Source organism: Palaemon carinicauda, chromosome 15 (assembly GCF_036898095.1).
Source record: "Palaemon carinicauda isolate YSFRI2023 chromosome 15, ASM3689809v2, whole genome shotgun sequence".
Classification (NCBI taxonomy): domain Eukaryota; kingdom Metazoa; phylum Arthropoda; class Malacostraca; order Decapoda; family Palaemonidae; genus Palaemon; species Palaemon carinicauda.
Window position 1 is genome coordinate 135,401,834 of NC_090739.1, and position 21,118 is coordinate 135,422,951.

The 21,118-nt window shown below is 41.4% G+C and overlaps 2 protein-coding genes and 1 long non-coding RNA gene across 3 annotated transcripts in view; 1 reads left to right on the forward strand and 2 right to left on the reverse strand.

Moving 5' to 3' along the window:
* The window catches only part of LOC137654776 (uncharacterized), a 314,879-nt gene that overhangs the window by 182,143 nt on the left and 111,618 nt on the right, over positions 1-21,118 (reverse strand). The gene's annotated exons all lie outside the window — the stretch shown is intronic.
* Positions 1-21,118, forward strand: part of LOC137654774 (attractin-like protein 1) — a 280,888-nt gene that overhangs the window by 161,932 nt on the left and 97,838 nt on the right. The gene's annotated exons all lie outside the window — the stretch shown is intronic.
* Positions 1-21,118, reverse strand: part of LOC137654801 (attractin-like protein 1) — an 89,793-nt gene that overhangs the window by 49,936 nt on the left and 18,739 nt on the right. The window contains exons 9-15 of the mRNA XM_068388752.1: positions 14,024-14,335; positions 12,961-13,026; positions 12,535-12,730; positions 5,972-6,286; positions 2,433-2,571; positions 1,583-1,780; positions 622-762 (exon numbers count right to left, since the gene is read on the reverse strand). Coding sequence (XP_068244853.1) covers positions 622-762; positions 1,583-1,780; positions 2,433-2,571; positions 5,972-6,286; positions 12,535-12,730; positions 12,961-13,026; positions 14,024-14,335 — 1,367 coding nt within the window. The remainder of the gene's footprint in view (positions 1-621; positions 763-1,582; positions 1,781-2,432; positions 2,572-5,971; positions 6,287-12,534; positions 12,731-12,960; positions 13,027-14,023; positions 14,336-21,118) is intronic.

A 21,118-nucleotide genomic window follows, 5' to 3' on the forward strand; every position in this document is an offset into this window, starting at 1 on the left:
GTTTTGTAATCTTTTTTGTGTACAAGGACTGAGGATAATGCAGAAAGAATAGGCCAGACTTTGGTATATGTGTAGGGAAAGAAAAAATATCTATAAGCAGATCCAATATAGTATTGTCTGCCCAGGCAAAGACCCCAATAACTGTATTATTATTACTTGCTAAGCTACAACCCTAGTTGGAAAACCAGGATGCTATAAGCCCAAGGGCTCTAACAGGGAAAATAGCCCAGTGAGGAAAGGAAATAATGATATAAATATATAACAAGAGAAGTAATTAATGATTATATAAAACAGTAACAATAAAATTTATCTCGTATATAAACTATAAAAAATTGAAAAAACAAGAGAAAAGGAAATAAGATAGAATAGTGTACCTGAGCTTACCCTCAAGCGAGAGAACACTACCCCAAGACAGTGGAAGGCCATGTTATAGATGCTGTGGCACTTCCCAAGACTAGAGGAAAATGGTTTGAATTTGGAGTGTCTTAGAAAAGCTGGTAGTATCTCAATGGGTGACTGGTGCCTTGGCTAATCTACTACGTACATAGAGGATGTCATAATAGATTGCTAGGGATTGTGCAGTATAAACAGTAAGAATACCCTTTACAGAGCAATACTTACGTTTGCATGAGCCCCCATTTAAGGGATTTCCAAAAAACTTTTCATCGCAGTGCTGGCACTCGAGTCCTGCCGTGTTATTGGCACAGGGCAATATGCACTGGCTGCCATTCTCACAGCGACTGTGGCCGTTACAGTTGCATACTGTTGAGAGAAAATATTTCATATTACACAAAACATTTTCCCATTTCAAAACCCTTTCAAATTAATTTAAAGCAATTCTCTCCAATTTATGTTAAAGAAGTTACTAAAAAATTTGTATACCAAAATTTTCAAAATCAATATAAATCACAATTTCAGTTGGTTGTTGGAGACTGCATCAAATAATTAGCAAAGCCATTAAACTCAAAATCCAATGCTAAGCACTAAATGAAAGATTGGATATTTCAACCCTCAAAATTTAATCACTGGATTTTATTTACTAAGAAAGGGATTTTTACGAAGGAAAAATCTATTTCTGGGCGAGGGACCTGTGTCGCCCAATGAAATGCTCCTTAAAGCACCATTTCTAAGGTATAAATACTGCTAAAAATACCAGAGAAAAAGTTGCATGGAATGCCAGGAATAAACCCAGCTCGCTCACTCTAATTGAGTGTCGGTATAGTAACTGGGGCGTCTTAGAACCACTACCAGAAGTTCTGTCCCACACTTCATCACCAGTTAATCCCTTTGATCGAAGGTCATCCTTGATACAGTCCATCCACCTTCGCTTTGGTCTCCCTCTCCTTCTCGTTCCCTGTACCTCCATTTCCATCACCCGCCTCCCAATATACTGTCCATCTCTTCTCATGACATGACCATACCACCTCAGGCTAATTTTTCATGGCCGCATGCCTTTCCTGCTGCCAACCCTCCCCATTTACCCAGGCTTGGGACCGGCACCAAGTTAAGGCTGGCTTGCCCACCCTCAGTGGCTGGATTATGTATTTATATACAATATTAAAATGTATTACTGTATACTAACATGGACACCGTGTGAAGAACCAGCGAGTTCTAGGACACTTGGATGGCTGAGTGACACTTGTAATTGGATCAATAGGTCCCCGTTGGCCTCCTTCCATGCAAACGCCAATGCCCGTTCCGCTTCCGTCGTCACACCAACCGCACGCTACGTCCGCTTGGCAATCGAGACAGGTCTGGTGATCGCGGCAACGACTGTATGCTAAAACACATTAGTCATGATTAATTTCATGAGGAGCAGTTATTATCAATATACTTCTCATTGTCATCTAAATTATTAATATTATAGTATACATAAATTGCTACAAGCCTCAGAATAACATCATTTATTACATTATGAGGGCTGAGTACGACATAAATGATCCTGAAAATCTAGATTCATTGATTGGTTTTGGGTTTTCTGACATCCTGAAATCAAAGGTCATTGACACGGATATCATATGTAATGAATAAGTTATAAAATGAAATTCAATTTAAAGTCATGAAAACATACAGGTCAAGATAGAATTTAAATAGCTTTCAGAAGACCTGCTTCTAAAGTAAATCTGAAAATGCCGCTCATATTGTAGGACACATTCTGCCCAAGAATCTTGGCAAGGCCGAACATGCCGTCCCTACCTCGAGTTTTTTAACATATTTATATTGTTAATTATCTCAAGTACCTAAGAGTGGGGCATTACAATATGCAGTTCTGTAATGCATTAATTATACTGTAGTGTATTCAGTTATTGCAAGTATGCAATGCTTTCCTGTGCAACAATTTGTGATACCTATCCCTGTCAATAATGATTAATTAACCTACATGCACTTAACCATAAGAACTCTATTTTAAAGATGAAATGTGTCCCCCTTACCACTATCCATGTCGATTTCAATTTTAGGGCATTGTTTCTGCTCGATTGTCCACTCTCGGCACTGACCGTACGGAAAATTAACAAGGTACGAATTGCTGTCGATGCAACGCTGTTGATTGAAGCACCAGATACATGAACCCTAGAACAAACAACACGCCTTAATAAACGTGCAATAGCCGATGAAGTACTTTCAAATCTGAAATACCTTCATACAAAGAATTACTCATCATATGTGCTTATCTCTTTGTCGATGTCTCACAGGATGTAAATACAGGAGAGGGGGTTCCCAGCCCCCTCGTCCCGTCCCTTTTAGTCGTCTCTTACGACACGCAGGGATAACGTTGGCGCTATTCTAATTGTTTTTATGCCCCCGTGGCCACAGGGAGGAATGTAGAGAGTAGAGGTCCCCTTTTTTGTTTTTGTTTCATTTGTTTATGTCGGCTACCCCCCAAAATTGGGGGAAGTGCTTTGCTATATGTATGTATGTATGTGCTTATTCTTTATGCATGGAAATTTAGGAAGACAAACAAGACTGTTACAATACACTACAAGAGTAATCAATAGGCTATGCTCAAAAATTCCAGCTAACATCGAGGTTGTGAATTTTCAAGCAGATTTTTAACCATTCCAGAAGGGGCTTTGAAAAGGATGATTCCAACCTTGGATGAAGACATCAGTATGCGGCACATGTCAAACTAGATTTACGTCAAAGTACAGTACAATATGAAAAACATAGAAACTGAATTTTGATTATTGTTCTATCATAGATGTTAGATGTGAGAAACTTTGGTTACTCAGATAAGAAACTCATCTGAGCCTCTCATAACTGGTTTTAAGAACAGTAATTTTGAAACTGGATGCCATTCCTAGGGCCAGGTGAATGGCTGTGTATGTTTGGTCTGAGTACCCTGCTTCTCATAAGTCCTGCTATGAATGTAATGCCCTGAGATTCGGGTAATGAAAGTTTGAGGCGGGCATAGCAACTTTTATTTGTGTTCAATCTACCGGAATCCAGACATAAATGATTATATCTTTGGCTGTCTTCTTACCATTATAGCTAAGATACAAGATGAGGATGGAAAGGCCTCTCTCGATTTTGTTAGTGGTTTCAAGGCTTACCATAAGAATTAGTTAAATTCTGTTTCTCTTACTAATTGCCATTGTTTAAGAGCTTTGGACTGAAGAGGAATGAGGATGGGGGTGGGAAGATGTAGGGGTAGAGATGGGGGTATGTTGATGAAGGAGAGGTCTAATTGGTGAGGGATCTATGGTCGTGGTTCAATCATGCCCCAGTTTTCTATACCGACACTCATTGAGTGAGCGAGCTAGGTTTATTCCTGGCATTCCATGCATCTCTTTTTCTCTGGTATTTTCACCAATAATTATGCCTTAGAAATGGTGCTAGAAGAGAATTTCACGGAGCGACACAGGTCGAGCCCAGAAATTTTATTTTTGCATGTTAGCAAGAAGAGGTTATTTTAGTGCTTGTTGAAGAATTCGTAATGTTACTCCATATGTAAATGCGTTTGTGGTAGCTCAACTTATTACCACCCAATTTTCATAACTCCTATGTCATCTAAAGTTTTTGAATATTTTCTGGAAAAACATCTAAATAGGTTTGCTGAAGGTATTCATCTGTTCTCTAGTTTGCAATTTGATTTTCATAAAGTCCTTGGAGCATGTGATGCCGTTCTTACAATCTCCAATGCTGTACAGAAATTCCTTGATTGTGGTCAGGAAGTTTGTAGGATTGGCCTTGATTTTAGTGCAGCCTTTGACTGTGTTAATCATGAGACCCTTGTGTTCAAACTCAAACAGTTAGGAGTGAGTTGGTCTTTTATTAACTTCGTTATAGATTTTTTAAATAAAAAATTGCACAGTTGTTATTGATGGGCACCATAGTTAGTGTAGATATGTGAATTCTGGTGTTCCTCAGGGTAGTATTCTTGGCCCATTACTTTTCAAACGATATACACATGACATGTGGTTTAGCCTAGAAAACAAGGTTGTTGCATATGCAGATGATGCTACTCTCCATGCATCAATTCCATCTCCTGAAAGTAGATCTGGGGTTGCTGAATTTAGTCCATGGTGCAAATTATGGAGTATGAAGTTGAATCCTAACAGAACTCAAAATATGATTGTAAGTAGGTTGATGACTGTGGCTCCTCAACTTCCAGATCTCAGCATTGATAATGATTTTTTAATTCTGCATGAATTAAAAATTTGGGAGTGATTCTTGATAGCTAATTTACTTTTGATAAACACTTAGGTGTGTTTCTTCAGTTTCACAAAAATTTGACTTATTGAGAAAATTCTGAAGAAGTGTTATTTTTTTATTCAAGCTTGTTTTGAGTATTGTTCTCCTGTCTGGTCTTCAGCTGCTTATTCTCGTCCTAATTTATTGGACAGGAACTTACTGTCAAGACAATTAAATTTCTTATTCCTGATCTAGATATTAATCTCTAGAACCGTTGCTCAATTAGTTTGTTATGCATGTTACATAAGATTTTTCATAATTGTGACCATCCTTTGCATTCAGATTTTCCCGGACAGCACCATCCTGTTCATAATACTAGGCATGCAGTTACGGTATTTCTAATGGCTGTGCCTTCTCCATCATAAGGGTCAATACTACATAATATTCTAAAAGTTTTCATTCCAGTTATGACCTAGTTTTGGAATGATCTTCCTAATCGGGTAGTTGAATCAGTGGAACTTCAAAAGTTCAAACTTGCAGTAAATGTTATGTTGAACAGGTTGACATAAGTCTCTTCTATAGTTTATATGTGAAAGATCTGGTCTTAGAATATTCTTATTTTAACTGCTCATTACCTCTCTTATTTTCATTTCCTTATTTCCTTTACTCACTGGACACTTTAGGCTTATAGCATCGTGCTTTTCCAACTAGTGTTGTAGCTTAGCTAATAATGATAACAATAATACATACATACATACATATACCAAGGCACTTCCCCCAATTTTGGGGGATAGCCAACATCAACAAGTGAAACAAAAACAAAAAGGGGACCTCTATGATACCCTTTAATTCTTTAATTCTCAAAATTTTATATTGCTGGGAACTGCTGTCTCATGACAAACTAATGTAAATGCAAGAAATAAGACTAAAAGAGAACAATTTCTGGGAATATAAAATTATTAGAAGAGAAAACGAGAAAGCAGAGAATGCAAATATGGAACAAGTGAGATTCCACCATTTCTGAACATAAAGCAGAAATTTCAGGTGGTATTTGACCCGCTTGATCCCAATTCTAGGAATTCCTTTACAGATAATAAAAATAATATTCTACAGATACTGCGTAAGAGAAAGTATTCATGTTGGAGAGAGAAAGAACGATTCTTTTGCTTATAATTCACAACCAATACTGCATTATGAAATTGAAAGCAATATCTATACAAAAAAAATTCTCAAAACAAAAAAATTATCAGTTTAGATCTACAAAATTTTTGAAACTACTAGCCTACATAACACTTGTAAAATGATTCAAATTGCAAAATATTTGAACTTGGTTACTTACTTTGGAGATAGTACAATTTTTACAGGATGTCCTCTGTGCGCATGTTGGCTCACAAGGTCTGTGAGAATGGAGAGCATTGCTCGTCCCACTGCTAAATGCACTGCGGTGTTCTCCTTGCTCTATTCCTGGCAAGTTAGGCTCGGGCCCATCAACCGCAGTCGTCTCTAGTGTGACCTCTGTTCTGTTATGAGTGACGTCACAAATATTATTTTCCCAGTCACAGTACTGGTGAGCATTGCACAGCGGGCACGTATCGAGGGATCTGCATGTCGTCCTTCGGTCATCTTCACAAGATTCTCCGCTAACAACAATGGCCTGAGCAAAAGAAAGAGAACAATGAATCAATCACAATTACTAAACTATTGAAACCTTCACTCAACACTTAATGTTCTTCACTCAACACTTAATGTTTTCTCTAAAATTCAACTAAAGTACTAGATTTCGTAAGTTTTCTTTTCTATTTACAAAAATTAACTTTAATAATCTCCATTTTAAATCATAAAAGCTTAGGGTGAGTAATCACATGCTACAAACCAGCAAAATCTATGGACAGACCTCTCAATCTTGAGTATTCTCCTATTGCCGTATGTTATATATAAATGGCCTGGCTACGCACTCATTGGCTTGTAAAAAGTGTGGGGGCACCATGATCCAAAGATGCTTATACAGTACATGGTTCTACTTAAAGGCCGCTCATGAATAACAGAGGCAAGGGACAGTGACATTGCCTTATCAAACAACATAATGCCCTAGAGACTGACCATATATACATGTGTTCAGCACCAAAGCCCCCTCTCCACCCAAGCTAGGACCAAGGAGGGCCAAACAATGGCTGCTGATGACTCAGCAAATAGACCTATAGGCTCCCCCAAAACCCCCATCCTTAGCTCGCAAGGATGGTGAGGTTGCAGCGACCAAAGAAACTAACAAATTTGAGCTGGACTCTAACCAGTCTGGCGTTCACCAGTCAGAGACGTTGCCACATTGGCCACCACAACTCTACTCGTCTAGATTGAATAGAATCAAAATAAAGATTTTGCAGCCAACTTAGTATTGAGTAAAGGGAAAAAGCTAACAAGTCTCCTTTAGTACAGTTGGCTCCATGAATGCCAGTACACTTCATGGGAACTTGAGGTGACTTCTGACAGCCATACATAGCAGCAGGTAACACTTTTTTTAGCAAAAGAGAAACTGTTGTCAACACTGCTTGGAAAACAAAGTCGATTAGCACGTAAACAGTTGATCAAAAGTATTTTTATTAATTTTATCAAATTCTTTATAGAAAAATATTGGTTTTTGACTAACCGCACTTCGTAATGTTAATAAAAATGCTCTTGATCACATGTTTATAATCTCAGCAAGTCTCCTTAGCTTCTCGTAATGTGTACCAGAATTAATGCATCCAACTGTACAAACCATATACAGTATTACAGTACAGTGAACCCTCGTTTATTGCGGTAGATAGGTTCCAGACCCGGCCGCGATAGGTGAAAATCCGCGAAGTAGTGACACCATATTTACCTATTTATTTAACATGTATATTCAGACTTTTAAAACCTTCCCTTTTACGTAGTACTGTTAACAAACTACCCTTTAATGTACAGAACACTTAATGCATGTACTACAGTACCCTAAACTAAAACAGGCACAAATATTAAAGGCGATTTTATATCATGCGTTTCCTAAACACGCCAAAAAGCACGATAAAAAATGGCAACCAATGTTTTGTTTACGTTTCTCTGATCATAATGAAGAAACAAACGCATTTACTGTACACATCTGTGTATAGGTTAGTTTTTGCATTGATTATATTGATTATTCAGTACAGTATGTTGATTTTGTTATTACCAATATGTATATATATATGGGTTATGAAAAAAATCCGCGAAGTGGTGAATCCGCGATGGTCGAACCGCGAAGTAGCAAGGGTTCACTTTTTATTATTATTATTACTAGCCAAGCTAGTTGGAAAAGCAAGATGCTATAAGGCCAAGGGTTCCAACAGGGAAAAATAACCCAGTGAGGAAAGGAAATAAATAAATGATGAGAATAAATTAACAATATACCATTCTAAAAAACAGTAACAGCGTCAAAACAGATATGTCCTATATAAACTATTAACAACGTCAAAAACAGATGGGTCATATACAAACTATAAAAAGACTCATGTCAACCTGGTCAACATAAAAACATTTGCTCCAACTTTGAACTTTTGAAGCTCCACCGATTCAACTGCCTGATTAGGAAGATCATTCCATAACTTGGTAACAGCTGGAATAAAACTTCTAGAATACTGTGTAGTATTGAGCCTCATGATGGAAAAGGCCTGGCTATTAGAATTAACTGCCTGCCTTGTATTACGAACTGGATGGAATTGTCCAGGAAGATCTGAATGTAAAGAATGGTCAGAGTTATGAAAAATCTTATGCAACATGCATAATGAACTAATTCAACGACGGTGCCAAAGATTAATATCTAGATCTGGAATAAGAAATTTAATAGACCGTAAGTATCTGTCCAACAAATTAAGATGAGAATCAGCAGCTGAAGACCAGACAGGAGAACAATACTCAAAACAAAATAGAATGAAAGAATTAAAACACTTCTTCAGAATAGATTGATCACCGAAAACCTTGTAAGACTTTCTCAATAAGCCAATTTTTTGTGCAATTGAAGAAAAGACAGACCTAATGTGTTTCTCAAAAGTAAATTTGCTGTCGAGAATCACACCTAAAATTTTAAAAGAGTCATACAAATTTAAAGAAACATTATCAATACTGAGAACTGGATGTTGAGGAGCCACCGTCCTTGACCTACTTACAATCATATTTTGAGTTTTGTTAGGATTCAACTTCATACCCCATAATTTGCACCATGCACTAATTTTAGCTAAATCTCTATTTAGGGATTCACCAACCGCAGATCTACATTCAGGGGATGGAATTGATGCAAAGAGAGTAGCGTCATCTGCATATGCAACAAGCTTGTTTTCTTGGCCAAACCACATGACATGTGTATATAGTATGAAAAGTAATGGGCCAAGAACACTACCTTGTGGAACACCGGATATCACATTCCTATACTCACTATGGTGCCCATCAACAACAACTCTATGAGATCTATTACTTAAAAAATCAATAATAATGCTAAGAAATGAGCCACCCACTCCCAACTGTTTGAGTTTGAAAACAAGGGGCTCATGATTAACATGGTCAAAGGCAGCACTAAAATCAAGGCCAATCATACGAACTTCCTGACCACAATCAAGGAATTTCTGTACAGCATTTTAGATTGTAAGAAGGGCATCACATGCTCCAAGGCCTTTACAAAAACCAAATTGCAAACTAGGGAATAGATGATTACCTTCAGCAAACTTATTGAGACGTTTTGCCAGAAGACGTTCAAAAACTTTAGATAATATGGGAGTTATGGAAATTGGGTGGTAATCAGTGGGACTTGAGCTACCACAAACACATTTACATAGAGGAGTAACATTACCAATTCTCCAACAACTGCTAAAAGCTCCTCTTCTTGCTAACTTGCACAAAATAACAGATAACTTTGGAGCTAAGAAATCTGCTGTCTTTATAAAAAACAAAGAAAAAATGCCATTTGGGTCTACACCTCCATAAGCATCAAGGTCCATCAACAGAGCTTTAATCTCACGAGATCGAAAAGCTAAACTAGTTAGTTTAGCATCAGGAAAACAGGAATGAGGAAGTTCAAGTTTTTCAATACTCTGTTTACTGTCAAAAACATCAGCCAAAAGGGTTGCCTTTTCCTTTGGACAGTGCGTGACTGAGCCATCTGGTTTAAGTAAAGGAGGAACTGTTGCATCTACACCAAAGAGTGCAGATTTAAGGGTAGACCACCATTTATGTTCCTGAGTTGTACCATAAAGGTTTTCTTTTATGGTTAAAGTGTACTCCTTTTCAGTTGAGGCATAAACTCTCTGAGCAAAAGCTCGAAGCTGAGTATAGTTGTTCCAGGTCAAATCTGATCTGTTACCCTTCCAAAGATGATAGGCCTCCTGCTTCTCCAAATAAGCACGTCTACAATCATCATTGAACCACGGTTTGTCCTTCACTCGGTACCTTAGCACATGAGAAGGGATACGCCTATCAATTATGTTGACTAGATTCTCATTCAAAGGCACAACAGGATCTACACTACTATATAATTGTGACCAATTCAAGCACAAAAGATCATGCAAAATCCCATTCCAGTCTGCTTGGGATTTCATATAAATTTTACAAGAGTATGATATATCAGGGACAGGCTGCTCAGTCTTCACTACTAATGAAATCAAGGCATGATCAGATGTCCCGACTGGAGAACCAACCTTACTAGTTATAATGCCAGGGGAGTCAGTGTATACGAGGTCCAAGCAATTACCAGACCTGTGAGTAGCTTCAATTATGATTTGCTCACAGCCTGATTCAGAGGCATGACGATCGGTAGGAGAGATAGAACTTAACCACTCCCTATGGTGAGCATTAAAATCACCAACAAAAACAAACGAAGCCTTTCTATCATCATCTTGTATCTTAGCCATAATGATAAGAAGACAATCGAAGATAGAATCATCCATGTCTGGATTCCGGTAGATCGAACACAAATAAAAGTTGTTATGCTTGCCACAAACTTTTATTACCTGAATCTCATGACATCCACATTGATAGCAGGACTTATGAGAAGCAGGGTACTCAGTCCTAATATACACCGCCATTCCCCTAGCCCTTGGGATGGCATCACGTTTCAACATTATTGACTTCTTAAAACCAATTATAAGGAGCTCAGATGAGTGCCTCATATTAGAAACCAAAGTTTCTGAGCACAAAAGAATATCATACTGTCTGGACGCAACTGCAAGGTCTTGGATATTTGCATGAAGACCACGAATATTGCAATACAGGAGACGACATTGACAAAATCTAGGACGTACTGGTCCCGGATTTCGCTCAATGTCTCCAGACAGCATAAGAATTAATAGGAATAAAAAATAGATCATACTTAAAAACTAGATTAACAAGAATTATAACAAAAACAATATGTACAGAATTATAAATAAAGTGATTGATGATACTCATAGACTATAGTAAATTGTCGGAAAAACTGGTCGACATGGAGGAGCCGATACATCATGCAAGGCTAAATACCCTCCAGGATAGCCACTTCAACTGAAGGAAGGACAGTAAGGATGGTTTTGAGAAGAAAAAGAATCGGAAAAAGGAAAAGACAACCTCTTGATAAACCACCAGGCATCCATGGCCCTTCTATTAAGCCTGCCCAACACACCATTTCAAAAAAACAAGAGGAAGAAAAAAAAAATAATAATAAGATAGAATAGTGTGCCCGAGTGTACCCTCAAGCAAGAGAACTCTAACCCAAGACAGTGGAAGACCATGGTACAGAGGCTTTGGCACTACCCAAGACTAGAGAAAAATGGTTTAATTTTGGAGTGTCCTTCTCCTAGAAGAGCTGCTTACATAGCTAAAGAGTCTCTTCTACCTTTACCAAGAGGAGAGTACACTGAACAAATTGCAGTACAGTAATTAACCCCTTGGGTGAAGAAGTGTTTAGTATCTCATTGTTGTCAGGTGTATGAAGAAAGACGAGAATATGTAAAGAATAGGCCAGACTATTCTGTGTAAGTGTAGGCAAAGAAAAAATAAGCCGTAACCAGAGAGAGGGATCCAATGCATTACTGTCTGGCCAGTCAAAGGATCCAATACCTCTCTAGTGGTAGTATCTCAACGGGCGGCTGGTGCCCTGGCCAACCTACCTACTGTATCATCTCCTCTTATGGCTAGTGACGCAAAGGGATTCGGTTAGATTTCGCCAGTCTCTATCTTGAGCTTTTAAATCAATAATTCTCCATTCATCATCTACTTCATGCTTCATAGTCATTAGCCATGTAGGCCTTGGTTTTCCAACTCTTTTTGTGCCTTTTAGAGCCCAGTTGAAAGTTTGATGAACTAATCTCTCTTAAGGAGTGCAAAGAGCAAGCCCAAACTATCTCCATCTACCCCTCCTCATTATCTCATCCATACATGGCACTTGAGTAATCTCTCATATAGTTTCACATCTAATCCTTTCCTGACGTTTAACTCCCAATATTTTACTGTGGGCTTTGATCTCAAATCTACAAAATCTGTTGGATATTGTTTCATTGTCATACCATGACTCATATCCATACTATAACACCAACCTATTACACCCCTTGAAACCCAAGGAAACTCCTGCTATAATATTTAGAGTGGAATGGCATATTTTGGAACACTGCTAATCACCTCATGCAGTAAACAGGATTAGGAGAGTAAAAAGGTTAACAATTTTATATTAACACAAAAAGGAGCAGTGTACGGTATTGATGATAGACAAATATAGCTACTGTAAAATAAAAAGATCAGAAATATAAACTGCATTACCAACAAATGTATGTAATACCTATACTAGCTTTATAATCTGTGTAGCCCTTGTATGTTATTGGGAAATCTAACAACAAATGCATGTAAACCACAAATCACTCGAGCAACCAGAAAATCAACGTATAAGTTTACCCTTGTTTGCTCCGAGCACTTATTGTGGGTGCACGTGCTGTCACACCAGTAACAGTTGTAGGTATTAAAAAGGCAAGAACGGCAAGAAGACTGCGCATCACAGAGGGCTGTCAAATTATGTTTTACAGGAACTGGGGGGCAGACATTGAACGACATCACGTCATGGTCACTGGTGTTTTCACAGCGAGAAAGAATTCTGGAAATACCGTGGCAAAATATTAGCAAAGGGAGACATTCCAACAAGTAAACTGTATCCATTTTAATCAATTTTCTAAGTACCTGTTGTGAAGACTAAAAGTGGCTCAAAAGTAATGGTAATATATTAGACTTATAATAAAGATGTCATTGTTCCATTTATCAACAAAAATAGTATGGGTTTCTTATCAACAGACATAACAATGCTAGTCAGATAAGAAGGTATATTACCTGTTCCAAACACATTTGCGACCAGGAAAAGTCAATAAACAGTCTTCTCTAGAGAGAGATTCACACCTGAAGAGAAATATTGGTGAAATCTATATTTTCTCAAATTTGCAAATCCGCATAATAACAATCAATAACACTAGCGGTCGATATAGAACATATTGCTGTGAGCTATGTAAAACCAGCTCCTGAAAAGAGTATTTACAACAATTATATTATTTTTTTTCTATGAGACACCAGTCTCATTCATATATTTTTTATGAGTCTTGCTAGAAGGATTTTTTCTTGAAATTAGGGTAATTCATTGGAAAGCTACAGGAGCAAAACAAAATTACAGAGACAAGCAAGGCACGCTCCTGCAAGAGCTTACAGTACTCCATTAATTCGATTTCGGGAATTATGGACTTATGGCCTAGCACAATGTCTACGGAGGCCATTTCGCACCAAGGGGTAACTGGGGAACACCCTACAGGTGCTCTATGAAGCAAAGGTAAAAGTTAGATAGCAAAATGGAGGAAATGAACTTAGATTAAGTTAGCAAAGAAGTAGGTGGAGCTAAGAGCAAAGGGGAAAGATACAAAATTCTTCAACAAGAGTTGCACTAACCACTTATGGGAAGAGGTTCATTGCTTTGGTATTCTTTGTGTTTTTTAACTTGCCAAATGCTACCTAAGATCTCTCTTCCACCTAGCTATCCAACTTTACCTTGCCCAGTTAATCCTTCCAACAACGTCTATGAGCTATGAAGTATCAATTTGTAACAATAAGTGCCTGGATAGATGATGATGGACAAAATGTTTTCTATGGGGACAAGCAGACAGTCAAGGGTACAAAAAAACTTATCTCGATTAGAGGTATCAAAGTAAAATGCAGATACCATCCACGCACACTAAGATCTAACAGAAAGGCATATTCTTGAGAAAACAACCCTAGGGAAATTCATAATTATTAATACGTATAAAAACAGGATAAAGTACGAGTCTATACTCCTTAACTCCAAATAAAGCATTGGGAACAGAACTTGAAAATCAATGGAAAAAACATCAGTATTGTATATCAAACTTACTCTCCCAGATGATAGCGTAACACAGACCCAAGCATTTTGCCATTAAAGCCGCCCACCACATACATAGCACCGTCATGCACAAAGGACTGGTGACCATAACGTGCAATGTCCAGGTAAAGATTGGGGATTTTCTGCATAGTATGCCACTCGTTACAGCTGATGTCATATGCTACAAAGTCTGCACTGAAACATTTGGCTCCGTCTGAGGATGCTATGTCGGTATGAGCATTCCCACCAAACACCAGCATTAAGCCTCTCACAAGAACAGCAGAATGTAGGAACCGAGGCACTGGTGCTGGAGTTTTAAGATTCCTGAGGAGATAAAAATAGCTTTAAGATTCCTAAAATAAAAAGTTTAAGATTTCCAAGGGAAAAGATCGATAATTAAAACATTTATGATAGGGACAATTCTAGTCTCAATTCCCAGGTGAGAAAATCATATCCAACGAAATTCTGTCATACCTCTCTTCACAAAAGAATCAGCTTACAAAATTTTCATGCTGCGAAACGAGATGCGAATATTTTTACGACTCGCTTTGCAAAAAATGTTTCATTATAAGAAAATAGATTTGACAGCCAGGACGAGAATAAAATGTCACCCATTACAAAGAGTTGAAGAAAATGGGTTCAGTCAACAGAAAATGTAGCTGTAGTCTATATTAGCGGTAACTATAATAGTACAGTGCATATGAAACTGTATATTTTGTATATATATAGTATTGTACTGTATGTATTGTATTATTTAACATTTATTATTACATTATGTTGTAAAAACTACTTAGTTTACAGGTATTAACAGTTAGTTTAGGTATATTGAATGGTTCAAATGTATTTGACCGTACAGTATTTCATTGTGGTTATACTGTAGCTTTATTATAAGATTTTCAATATTAATCTTACCTGGTGATCATGTAGCTGCAACTCTGTTGCCCGACAGAAAAAACCTACGGTCGGGATACGCCAGCGATCGCTATACAGGTGGGGGTGTACAACACCAGCGCCATCTGTCGAGTAGGTACTCAGGTACTTCTTGTCAACAAGAACCAATTTTCTCTCTGTCGTGCCACCGGCAAGACCTACTTGATACGCTGTTGTTTCTGGAGTTGATTTTCACGCTATTTGGTGATGTATTCTCTCTAGTTATTAGCTTTCGCTGTACAGGAGTTATCATCAATACCTTATCAAGCTTTATTGATTAGATTTTGGATTATTTGTTGACGACTTGGATAGATTTTGGATTTCCCCCTTTGACTGATTCAAGATGTCTGACCCTACTCAAGTCCCCAAGTACAGGCAGTGTAGCGCTAGGGACTGTTCTAGGCGTCTTCCGAAGGCCTCTATCGATCCTCACACCGTTTGTTCCAATTGTAGGGGTAAAGCCTGTCAATTGGAAGATCGATGTGAGGAATGCGCTGGGCTTTCGGAATTCGATTTTCAAGAATTCCTTAAGAATGCACGTAGGCTAGAGAAGGATAGGATCAGGAGGAGTTCTTCTCGCTCTTTTGATTTTTCCTCTCCCCATGCCCCTCAACCTATTCCTTCCCCTGTAGTGGTTACACCCGACCCTTCTACTAGCTCGCAGCAACCCTCGATGGCGGACATGTTGCGTGCCATTCAGGCTCTTGGTGACCGAGTTGAGTCATTAGCGAATGACCGCAATCAGCTCTTAGCCGACGTCAAAGAGTTGAAGGAGAAAAGTGCAGTGGGAAGTGTAGTGAGTGCAAGTGCTGTGAAAAGTGTCAGTGTTACGCATGAGGGTGCATCTGTTCGTGCCAGTCGTCCTCCCAGTCCGGGACCTCTTGCAAGCTCCCAAGCCCAGGGGAGAAGCAATGTCGAAGGACCAAAGGGTTCGACAGGCCTTGATCAGCGTACAGATGTACCCTCAGTGGTTGCGGACGTATCTTGCAGAGATCATCCCACCCACAACCAGACGAGTGAGCCCATTCATTCCTCGTCTGCGGAAGTAGTTTCTCGTCAGAAACGCTGGACCAAGGTCTCACGACCTCTCAAGCGCAAGGTCCCTTCCGAGCGAGTCCAACGGCCCAGGTGTAGCCACTGGGTCAGTTCGGACTCGCCGCAGTCTTCCGAAGACTGCACACCTCCCAAGAGAGGTAGAGTTGTTCCGCAGCAGGCATTAACTCCGTCTGTTGCTGCACCATCCGCTGTAGACCCTAAGTGGTCTTTGCTGCAGTCTATGCAGACTCAGCTAGCTTCCTTCATGCAGGAGTATCGTGCTGAGAAGGTTGAAGCTGCTCCCGTTAACCCACAACCTGCCACGGTTGTGCGCTCAGCTGACACTGCGGCTGCCTACTCCCACACTCCGGCTGTGAGAGCTCCACCACCGATGCGCAGTCGACCCTGCCAGACGCATGTTGACGTTAGCCGACATGCGGCACCCTCCGTTGACATGCGTGAGCTACCGCATCAGCAGTGGGAAGGTGCTGTCAAGCTGCCGTGTTTTGACGCAATGCGGCAGTCTCCGCAACCCACGGCAGTCCCCACCACGCACCTCCACTCCGCTTTTGTTGTTGCCAGCTCTCAGACTGACCAGCAGCGGCATGATGTTGGATCCAGTGCAGCTACGCATGCACCCGTGCTGCCGGATTCAGCCGTTCAGCTTTCTTCTACTCCTTTGCCGCTTCCTCCTCAGCTTTCGGATGAAGGAATATCTGATGACGACGAAGCTGCTCATTTGGACGATCAACACTCCGACATAGACGAACCCAAGACTACGCCTCCCTCCTTAGACTTTAGGAAAGTCCTTGCTCTGTTTAGGGAGTTGTATCCGGACCAGTTTGTGTCTGCAGCCCCACGCTCACCTCCCTCTGAGTTCGCTTTAGGCATGCAGTCAGCAGCTCCTGCCTTTACGAAGCTCGTACTCGCGCGCTCTTCCAAGAGAGCTTTAAGGGTACTGGGAGAGTGGTTGCAGGCCAAGAAGCAACTTGGGAAGACGTCCTTCATCTTCCCCCCCACCAAGCTTGCTTCCAAATCTAGCGTCTGGTATGCCACGGGAGAAGATCTCGGCTTGGGAGTTCCTGCCTCTGCCCAGGGCGACTTCTCAAGTCTGGTAGACTCTCCCCGCAGACTGGCTATGAGACGCTCCAAGATTTACTGGACCTTTTCGGACATGGACCATCTTTTGAAGGGAGTTTTTCGTGCTTTTGAGATCTTCAACTTCCTGGACTGGTGTTTGGGAGCGTTAAGCAGAAAGACCTCCCCTTTGGATAAGGACTCTGCCATGCTCATCATGTCATGCATGGACAAAGCCATTCGGGATGGGTCTGGCGAGCTTGCGGCTTCTTTCGTCTCTGGAGTTCTTAAGAAGCGAGATCACCTTTGCTCCTTCTTGTCGGCGGGGATCACACCATGTCAGAAGTCAGAGTTGATGTTTGCTCCGCTTTCCAAGTGTCTCTTTCCTGAAGAACTGATCAAGGGGATTGCCGCCTCGTTGATCCAGAAGGATACCCATGACCTGGTGGCGTCATCCGCACGTAAAGTCACAGCTTTACCTTCCGTGCCTAGACCTAGGATGGACACACCAGCATCTTGGTTCATTCCGCCCTTTCGTGGCAGAACCTCCAGCAGAGGAGGTACCCGTGCCGATAGTCAACGTGGCAAAAAGAAGAAGGGTTCCAAGTCCTCAAAAGGCAGAGTCTGACTGCCAACCTCTCCAGACAGCAGTGGGAGCCAGGCTCAAGAACTACTGGCAGGCCTGGGAGAACAGGGGTGCAGACGCACAGTCTGTGAAGTTGCTCAGAGAGGGGTACAGGATTCCATTCTTGCGCAAGCCCCCTCTAGCAACTACTCCCATCGACCTCTCTCCCAGGTACAGAGAGGAGGACAAGAGGCTAGCTTTACAGCAAGAGGTGTCTCTCTTGCTACAAAAGGGAGCGGTAGTCATAGTCCGGGACCATCAATCCCCGGGCTTCTACAACCGTCTCTTCTTAGTAGCAAAGAAGACAGGAGGGTGGAGACCAGTGCTGGACGTCAGTGCTCTCAATGTCTTTGTCACCAAGCAGACGTTCACCATGGAGACGACGAAGTCGGTGCTAGCATCGGTCAGGAAGGAAGACTGGATGGTCTCGTTAGACCTAAAGGACGCGTACTTTCACGTCCCCGTCCATCCAGACTCCCAACCTTTCCTAAGGTTCGTCTTTGGGAAGGTCGTTTACCAGTTCCAAGCCCTGTGCTTTGGCCTAAGCACGGCACCTCTAGTGTTTACCAAACTGATGAGGAATATTGCCAAATTCCTACATTTAGCAGACATCAGAGCCTCCCTCTATTTGGACGACTGGCTTTTAAGAGCTCCGTCAAGTCGTCGCTGTCTGGAGAATCTCAAATGGACTATGGATCTGACCAAGGAATTGGGTCTCCTGGTCAATTTAGAAAAGTCCCAACTCGTCCCATCCCAAACTATAGTCTATCTAGGTATGGAGATTCAGAGTCGAGCTTTTCGGGCTTTTCCGTCGGCCCCCAGAATCAGTCAAGCCCAAGAATGCATCCAGAGCATGCTGAAAAGGAACCGATGTTCAGTCAGACAGTGGATGAGTCTAATAGGGACGTTTTCATCGCTGGCCCAGTTCATCGCGTTAGGGAGACTCCACCTCCGACCCCTTCAGTATCACCTAGCTGCTCACTGGAGAAAGGACATGACGCTAGAAGCGGTCTCAGTTCCTATATCCGAAGAGATGAAGTCTGCACTGACTTGGTGGAAGAACAGCATTCTTCTCAAGGAAGGTCTACCACTGGCTGTTCAGACCCCCGACCACCTTCTCTTCTCGGACGCATCGGACACGGGCTGGGGTGCGACACTGGACGGTCGGGAATGCTCGGGCACGTGGAATCCGGATCAAAGAGCACTTCACATCAACTGCAAGGAGCTACTGGCAGTTCATCTGGCCTTGAGGAGCTTCAAGTCCCTCCTTCTAGGCAAGGTAGTGGAGGTGAACTCCGACAACACTACAGCCTTGGCATACATCTCCAAGCAAGGAGGGACTCATTCGAGGAAGTTGTTCGAGATCGCAAGGGACCTCCTCACCTGGTCAAGAGATCGAGAGATATCGCTTGTAACGAGGTTCATTCAAGGCGACATGAACGTCATGGCGGACCGCCTCAGCCGGAAGGGTCAGATCATCCCTACAGAATGGACCCTTCACAAGAATGTTTGCAACAGACTATGGGCCCTGTGGGGTCAGCCCACCATAGATCTGTTCGCTACCTCGATGACCAAGAGGCTCCCAATTTATTGCTCACCGATTCCGGACCCAGCAGCAGTTCACGTAGATGCCTTTCTTCTGGATTGGTCCCATCTAGACCTTTATGCGTTCCCCCCGTTCAAGATTGTCAACAAGGTACTGCAGAAGTTCGCCTCTCACGAAGGGACAAGGTTGACGTTGGTTGCTCCCCTCTGGCCCGCGAGAGAATGGTTCACCGAGGTACTGCAATGGCTAGTAGACGTTCCCAGGACTCTTCCTCTAAGAGTGGACCTTCTACGTCAGCCGCACGTAAAGAAGGTACACCCAAGCCTCCACGCTCTTCGTCTGACTGCCTTCAGACTATCGAAAGACTCTCAAGAGCTAGAGGCTTTTCGAAGGAGGCAGCCAGAGCGATTGCCAGAGCAAGGAGGACATCCACTCTCAAGGTCTACCAGTCAAAATGGGAAGTCTTCCGAAGCTGGTGCAAGGCGAATTCAGTATCCTCAACCAGTACCTCTGTAACGCAGATAGCTGACTTCCTTTTACACCTAAGGAATGTAAGATCCCTATCAGCTCCTACGATCAAAGGTTACAGAAGCATGTTGGCAGCAGTCTTCCGCCACAGAGGCTTAGATCTTTCAACCAACAAAGATCTACAGGACCTCCTTAAGTCTTTTGAGACCTCAAAGGAGCGTCGGTTAGCCACACCTGGTTGGAACTTAGACGTGGTTTTAAGGTTCCTGATGTCAGCAAGGTTCGAACCGCTTCAATCAGCCTCTTTTAAAGATCTCACTTTGAAGACTCTTTTCCTCGTTTGCTTAGCAACAGCTAAAAGAGTCAGTGAGATACACGCCTTCAGCAGGAACATAGGATTTACATCTGAAACGGCTACATGTTCCTTACAGCTTGGTTGTTGGCTAAAAACGAGCTACCTTCTCGTCCTTGGCCCAAATCGTTCGAGATTCCAAGTCTGTCCAGCTTGGTTGGAAACGAACAAGAGAGAGTATTTTGCCCAGTAAGAGCTCTTAAGTACTATTTAAGACGTACAAAGCCATTACGAGGACAATCAGAAGCTTTATGGTGTTCTATTAAGAAACCTGCTTTACCGATGTCGAAGAACGCAGTCTCTTATTACATCAGACTTCTGATTAGAGAAGCCCATTCTCATCTGAATGAGGAAGACCATGCTTTGCTGAAGGTAAGGACACATGAAGTTAGAGCTGTCGCTACTTCAGTGGCCTTCAAACAGAACAGATCTCTGCAGAGTGTAATGGATGCAACCTATTGGAGAAGCAAGTCAGTGTTCGCATCATTTTACCTTAAAGATGTCCAGTCTCTTTACGAGAACTGCTACACCCTGGGACCATTCGTAGCAGCGAGTGCAGTAGTAGGTGAGGGCTCACCCACTACATTCCCATAATCCCATAACCTTTTTTAATCTTTCTCTTGAAATGCTTTTTATTGTTGTTTTTGGGTTGTACGGAAGGCTAAGAAGCCTTTCGCATCCTGGTTGATTTGGCGGGTGGTCAAATTCTTTTTTGAGAAGCGCCGAGATTAGAGGTTGTGATGAGGTCCTTTAGTATGGGTTGCAGCCCTTCATACTTCAGCACCTAGGAGTCGCTCAGCATCCTAAGAGGATCGCTAGGCTCAGTAAGGAAGACGTACTTAAAAGGCAGAGTAATTGTTCAAGTCGACTTCCTTATCAGGTACTTATTTATTTTATGTTTGTTATTTTGAATAACTGCTAAAATGAAATACGGGATACTTAGCTTCTATTGTTAACATGTATGCTGGTCTCCACCCACCCCCCTGGGTGTGAATCAGCTACATGATCACCGGGTAAGATTAATATTGAAAAATTTTATTTTCCTTAGTAAAATAAATTTTTGAATATACTTAC